The sequence below is a fragment of the Rutidosis leptorrhynchoides genome, chromosome 1, assembly GCF_046630445.1.
Source record: "Rutidosis leptorrhynchoides isolate AG116_Rl617_1_P2 chromosome 1, CSIRO_AGI_Rlap_v1, whole genome shotgun sequence".
NCBI lineage: Eukaryota > Viridiplantae > Streptophyta > Magnoliopsida > Asterales > Asteraceae > Rutidosis > Rutidosis leptorrhynchoides.
The window spans coordinates 162067868-162075811 of NC_092333.1; the positions used below are offsets into that span (position 1 = coordinate 162067868).

General features: G+C 31.9%; 1 protein-coding gene across 1 annotated transcript; it reads right to left on the minus strand.

Annotated features, from left to right (window-relative positions):
• Nucleotides 1–2352: 2352 nt before the first annotated feature.
• On the minus strand, nucleotides 2353–5444 carry LOC139866697 (protein SUPPRESSOR OF K(+) TRANSPORT GROWTH DEFECT 1-like). Its single transcript, XM_071854995.1, has 7 exons — nucleotides 5175–5444; nucleotides 4858–5056; nucleotides 4357–4425; nucleotides 4206–4280; nucleotides 3421–3519; nucleotides 2825–2980; nucleotides 2353–2687 (listed from the first exon to the last, which is right to left on the minus strand). The coding sequence occupies exons 2-7, from the start codon at nucleotides 4984–4986 to the stop codon at nucleotides 2562–2564; spliced, it is 654 nt and encodes a 217-aa protein (XP_071711096.1). The 5' UTR covers nucleotides 4987–5056; nucleotides 5175–5444; the 3' UTR covers nucleotides 2353–2561.
• Between the last annotated feature and the right edge of the window lie 2500 nt (nucleotides 5445–7944).

Below are 7944 nucleotides of genomic sequence, written 5' to 3' on the forward strand. Positions count from 1 at the left end.
TACACCAGATCAGGTGTGTTTAAAATAACCTCGAAGTACTAAAGCATCCCATAGTCAGGATGGGGTTTGTTAGGCCCAATAGATCTATCTTTAGGATTCGCGCCTACCGTACATAGACAAGTAGTTTAATGTTACCAAGCTAAGGGTATATTTCTGGTTTAAACCCACGTAGAATTAGTTTTAGTACTTGTGCCTATTTCGTAAAACATTTATAAAACAGCGCATGTATTCTCAGCCCAAAAATATATATTGCAAAAGCAATTAAAAAAGGAGCAAATGAAACTCACAATACTGTATTTCGTAGTAAAAATATATATCACGTCATTTAACAAGTGCAAGGTTGGACTCGGATTCACGAACGTATCAATATTGAGATTCAATATTGCAGGAAAGTACGTAGACGCAACGGAGATGATAAACACTAGATTGACCTCACGAGCATACCCATGAACCATACCCATCACCTCCATAGCTATAACCCATAATTTCCTTAGCTTCGACTCATTCAAAAAAAAACTATTTTGAAATCACTCGGACAGCACTCCGTCGTAATATTTTATGTATACTAATAATATCTTGAAATAATACAAAGAAAATATATATATGTAATTCGATTGAGAGAGTTTAGAGAAATATATTTTCAAGTTTCTATGAAATAATGAAACCTATTGAATTCTATTTATAACAGATTTTTGAATTATTAAAGTGAATTATTAAAGTATGAATTATTAAAATGAATTATTAAAGTGAATTATTAAAGTGAATTATTAAAGTATGAATTATTAAAGTGAATTATTAAAGTATGAATTATTAAAGTTAAAGTAAAATAAAAGTAAAGTAAAGGTAAAGTTAAAGTATAGTAAAAGTATAAAACTATATACGTATAATACGCGTATAAGTATATATAATATTAATTTAAATCGTTATATATATTTAATAAAATAAAATATAAATATCGTTATCTTTATCATACTGGTTAAGTAATGAGTTGTCAAAAGTGGTTCTAGATATTTATAAAAGATATATACGTTTTAATAATAAAGTTCTTTTTAAACTGAAAACGTTTTTTGTACTTTTGAAACTAAATTAATAGAATATTATGGAAACCAATTCTCCACTAACTTTTGTCTAACTTTCGTAAATGACACTTTTTGTTTTTATTTATAAATAGCTTTACAAATTATTCTGAATATCGTTAAGAGGAATAGATTTTCTCAAATCATAGTGGACCTCTCAACAGAGACTTGTAATCATAATTCAATGTTTCTGATAATTCAATCATTTAATATATTTTTTAATTTCATCGAAAATCATATTGAAACAAATACGTTCGTGTAAGGTATTATACATTTAATAATTTATTAATATTCTTAAGTTATAATATATATATACATATACATATCTATTTATATATAACGGTTCGTGAATCGTCGAAATTTGGTCGAGGTTATAATGAATGTATGAACACAGTTTAAAATTCTTGAGATTTAACTTAACAAACTTTGCTTATCGTGTCGGAATAATATAAAGATTAAAGTTTAAATTTGGTCAGAAATTTCCGGGTCGTCACAGTCTATAATCTCAACATCCATCTTTTGATCCAAGATATCTCATCTGTACCAAGTGTTAAAATCCAACAACTTGTAGATGTATCATCTTCTAGATCAACATTTAACTCAATACATTCTTAATGTGCTTTAAGGATTCACATTGTGAATTAAACCATAATCCATGGTTGGCTTCTACAAGTATTAAAACCATATCACAACACATTTTCTATGAGTATACTAGACCGTGCTTTATATCTCCAACATATATGCTATAGTGGTCACTTGATGTAATCACACAGATCATACCACCAATTTTCAAAGCATAAATTACATTTAATACCATACCGGTATTCGGAAATAATTTAACGACATCTAATCTTCATTCCATATTAAAATATATTTGTTTCACTAACTTATACCATCTTGATAGACCATCAAATGGTTTGTAGACATAAGAAACCCATGAATAAATACTTTATGTTTCTTTTATTTGGTAACACAATAATCACTTCACAATCATGAAAAATGTTTTGTGACTTTTTCAAGGGATTATCTCCACCCGTCAAATAACTCAACAATTGTTACAAACTAAGCCATGTCTTACCAACAATCACAATGTGAACAACTCATAGGGGTGTCCATGTCAATATCCAATTAATATATAAACTTCTTTTATTGACATAACATATTTATGCATAATTGTACCAACATATTCACATTTAAAATGAAGTAAATTAAAGACACGACATTTAACTAGTTTCAATACGTTAACATGCAATTATGAACACAACTCTTCATTAATCATTACACAACTCTTCATGTTACTATTACAAACATCACATCAACCAAATTAAGGTACGTTTGTTGATGTCAAATCTTGGTTTGTTAAATTTCTTATTCAATTATGAACACAACTCTTCATTAATCATTACATAACTCTTCATATTACTATTACAAACATCACATGGAGCTCAAATTAAGGTACATCTGTTGACATCAAATCTTTGTTTCTTAACCTTCTTCTCCAAACTCTTTTGTGAACCTCTCATGGAGCTCAAGATCGCTTTTACTCACTGTTGGTCTCTGCCTTGCCAGAATCTTATTAAAATCTGATCGTGTAATCGGGGGTAGACAAATCTGTTACAAGTTTATAATTGGCAAAAAGTATTTAGCACAAGATGATTAAAATTAGGCACGAAAATAAATATCAAGTAAAGCTACAATTTTTTATTATATTTGGCAATTTTAAAACTAATTGATTGACTTTTGAATACCTTTTCAGCTAGGCCTTGAGCTGCAAGATCCTGCATTGTGATCAGAGTAGCAGCCGGTTGTTCGGGTCCACAGGGTACCCACAGACCTTCGCGTGTCTTAAAAAAGTGCATAGCATCTCGAGTTTTACGTACAGGTTCCAACAGAACGTCCTTAACCTACAAAGCCCATCAGCATTCGAATAAGAAAAAAAGACATAAGTTTATACTTCTATCTCATATGGGTCAAATCAAAGGGTTCAGCTTGAAGGAGAAGGTTTGACTTTTGAGCGACTTAAAAAGGTTAAAGGTTGTCCAAGGTCTATTTATAATGCATACACCTTTAATATTTGTTTTTGTTTTTATTTGAAAATAAAAATTATTAATTTATCAACGTAATAGAATTATTGTTCAATATTATTACAAGTGCATAATATAAAGTTGGAAACAACCAAATTTCGGGTCAACCCAACCCGTACAATAGACAACCTTTTCCAACCCAAACCTGTTATGAGGCATACCAACACACATTCGACCCATCAATCTTTCCTCCTCTACTAAACCATATTATGGACATGGGATAACAAAGAGAAAGGTGAAAAATGTAAACTCGCACTTACACAAACAGAAATATCTGAACCAGAAAACCCTTCCGATTGACGTGCCAAACTTTCAAAATCGCTTTCAGTTAAGTTATTGTGAGTATCTCCTAAATGCACCTGGATATCAAGCAACAAACAACTTATTTCGTATGCAACACATATTAAGGGTGCGTTTGATAAAACTGGATGATTTAGCGATGAATGGTTCATAATCTGAATGATTTAGAATCCGGAAAAAGCCAAGACAAAGATACCACAAACTTGGTTCTGAATGAAAATAAGCAGTTTGATAATCATTCGAAATGAACGATATGAATTGAGTAAAATTAACTCAATAACGTGTAACATGAATAAAAAGTTCAACATACTTATGATTTGAGGAGGATATTATAGAAAATTTAGTTGCTTAATGGTTAAGAGAGTGTTTCAACTCTGAATGAGCATCATATGTCATTCAGATGTCACTAACAAACGCACAAATGTACTGAATGCTGAATCAGCGCTAAACCATTCAGTTAAGAGGTAAACAAACGGCACAACTTCTACCATGAGCGTAACGTTTTTCTTGAAGATTGTTACCTAATTGCAGTAAATAACTTTCTGACGACATTACTCTAAAAATCTTGAACTTTTTAAACTGCCTTACATTTCTTGATAGGACGACATCATTTTTAGGCAATTTGTATATTTCACTTACCCAAAAAATGAATAGATAATTATTTCATTTGTATGAGGGATAAAGAGCTACATAAAAAACGTGAGAAACTAAATCTAGACATACGTTAGTGCACACCAAATCTTACTTTAAACATGTGTTGTCGAGCCTTCAGATCAGGAAGTGAAATGTATATACGCTTATCAAATCTGCGTCGAATAGCCTGCAAGGATCATCTGTTACTTATAGTTCGATTTTAATGTATGATACAACTTAAGAGAGTAATTATGTATTGAAACCTGATCAAGAGAGTAAGGTGTATTTGTTGCTGCTAGTACAAGAACTTTATCATTATTTGTCCCTACACCCTGAGAAACACAAACTTGTATTGAATAAACATGGCAATTAATGTATTATATACAAGTTGGTGACTAATCGGATTGGACTTTTTATACATTTGAATGTTAAATTTTATTATTATATGTGTATATATTGAAGGAAGCCACAAACATAAACATAAACTTTAACATAATTGTCTATTTACATAAACAAAATCGTTCATTTGTTATTAAAAAAAAAAAAACTCTAAAATTCTAGTTTAAATTCATATAAAAATGATGACCAATTTTTATTTATACTTTGACAGACATTGACCAACAAATTCGTTTTTGACCCATATCTAACGTAACGGATATCGAAAAATTGGATCGGTCTGTTCTTAAAAGAAGTAATCGAGTTTTTTTACATAAGTTATTATTAAATATAGAATGTATGAGTTTTTTAGTTCTTCCACCAATTACCTGCATTTGAACAAAAATTTCATTTTTGATACATCTTGAAGCTTCACTCTCATTGCCTTCACCGCGTTGGCCACTCAAAGAATCAATTTCATCAATAAATATGATCGAAGGTGCACTTTCGCGTGCCATTTGAAACAGATTTGAAACAAGCTTTTCACTTTCTCCCACCCACTTTGAAAGTAAATCAGATGAAGAAACGCTGCAACAGATAATTATAGGGAACCAAGATTATGTTAAAGTTGTGATTATATCACATGGTTTTATACATATTGCCTAAACAAAACATCAAGTGTAGTGTGTAATTACAAATGTGACACCTGAAAAATGTAGAGTCGGCTTCAGTTGCAACAGCTTTTGCTAAGTATGATTTACCGGTACCAGGTGGACCATACAGAAGAAACGCCCTCCATGGCAGTCTTTTACCTGAAAAACATATAATTATCACTTATCAACATTCAGCTTAAAGAGCGTAATATGCCTATAAAACATCAAAGAATACAACAATATATCCCCAGGAAATACGCTACATTTTTATAAACATACAGTAACAATGCCTGCAAAGTTGGATAAATTTATGTGCACTCACTCTGCAGTTAGCCCTTAAACCTGACAAGTTGCTCCCTTGAAACAAATCAAATGACTAAAACTTAACCTAGCTTTTGCCAATTAAACAAGGGCCAAGTACACATAAATCCGTTTAAGAATGCTAAAAAAAAAAAAGTAACTTTTTCCTTTTAAGTAAGCTACACGGCAATATTACCCAAACACTTCTCAAATTACGTATAAGAAACACATAATAACCGATAATAATCAATTAAAATCCATACTCACAAACGCTCTCTAAATCTCTTATATATCCCATTAAAACAATTATGAATCAAATAGCATAATTGAGGGAATTTAACAGGTAAGATAACAGCTTCTTGTAAAGCTTGTTTAGCACTTTCAAGTCCAGCAACATCACTCCATTTAACATTAGGTTTTTCACTAACAATTGCAGAATTCAATCCAGCCCTAAGTTTCGCCCTTTCTCGACCGCCGTCATCAACACCAACCCTAAATTCTTCCGCACGACGTTGATAGAAACGCATCGTAATCGTAGTTACTACTATCATGGTTAACGATAACAGATAAAGATGCATGATTTGAATATCGGTTTAGATAACAATTGGTTGTTAATATGTATAAGAGTCCAGATCCAGATATGTAGTATTGCCTTGTAGTGTATGTGTTAACACAGATTAGAGATCGAATTCGTGTTTTTATTGATATTGAATCGAATGTTAAGATTACAAGGTTGAGACCTCGTTCTTGATTGAGGATTGGTTACAAGTGTAAGGGAAAGCTTAGGGCCTGTTTACTTGATCATTAATGAGCTGAGTGTTTTGGAGAGCTTATTCGGTCATCTAAAGCTTAAAAAAATAAGATGTCTTCATGGAAAGCTGTTTGGGTCACTTAAAAAAGGGCACTTGTCCGGATATGACTCTTTCTTAATCAACCTTTTACCTATATTAACCCTCTCTTCCTTTTACCTTTTCTTCTCTCTCTGAATTAAATCCCAAATTGAAAATCACCAAATCTATGGTTGGAGTAAACATACCCAAACCCCCAAAGTATTTTGTTTCCGAGATGTCGATAATGGTAAGTGTGACAGAAATGACCTTTTTCCATTCTTAAAATTTCTACAATTTTTAATACGATAGATCCAAGATGACGATAACGGAAGTAAAGTTTACAATCTATAATTTCTATAATCTCTTATTCGATAGATTGAAGATGGAAAAAACCGAGTAACTTGGGACGGTGATTTGATGGAAGGGTTGAGTTACCATTTCCAGTTTATAAGTGTGTATCGTTTATGATTGAGGTACTATTTTCAATTTATAATTATTTATTTTTATTTGCGACCATGTAAAAGCTGTTTAATTTGTCAAATAAATTGTATTCACATTATTGATTTTCATTTGGTTTACGACTAAATATTACGGTACTGATTATTAATTTTAGGAAAATTTCCTAAGTTTAAATATTGAATAGAACGTAATGAAACAATAGGTATTCAAGTAAGGGATAAATTTTTCATTTACATCATTCAGATAATTTATTCGATCATAAAAGTAAACATCATTTTATCATTTTGCAGATTATTCCATATTGACGTCTATATCCATATAACCATCTTTATGGATAACATAACTTAATGAAAAAAAAAGTAAACAGGCCCTTAGTGTTTAAGCTAGCTAAGACCTCGTTCCAACGACAAATAACATCTATAAAAATAGTGCGGTGATTCTTACATACCACTTTTTGATTCATCTACACATAATTATCTATTTTACTCTTAATTATACTTATACGGAGTAATAATAATATAAGTTCAACTATCTAGAGGCATAACTGTAAATTTATGACACAAAAGTGTACATGGATCAAAAATGGTGTGTGAGGATCACCTCCCATAAAAATAAGCCTAACAATCTCCCCCTTAGATGTGATCTATTGTTAATCATCTTCGGACTCTAGTATTGTTCGGGGTCTCGGGAATATCTTCGATGTCTTAAACTCTCTCCCTTGGAATAAGCATAGTTGTTGAGTTAATAGGCATAGTTGTTGTCTTGAAATGGATAGTCTTCTTCTTTCGTAAGATTCTTCATTGTCGAATAAGAACGATCACAATGCACACCATCTTTTGGCCGTGACATTGTTTCTCCCCCTTGGCATGCGTTGTTCAAATACGTCTTTATTGAATTGAGAAGGGAGAATGAAGGTGTAACGACCCAAAAATTTGGTATTTGGAATGTCGAGAGGTTGATGTGCAAATGTTTGGTGTATGTTGCGAGGTTATGCGCGCGTTCACCGTTTGGGCCATAACTTCCTCATACGAACTCGGATTGAGGCGAATCAAAAGCCCAGACGACCGTAATTCGAGCCCGGACATTTTTAATTTCAATTTGTGAGCTGGAAGGCTCTAGGAGCACCGATCCTGGGCTAGGAGCGTCGCTTTTGGTCCTGATTGGGTGCTGTTTGTAATTTTTAGACTTTTAAATGAAGGGCAAATTGGTCCTTTCACTTTGGGACAGATTTATA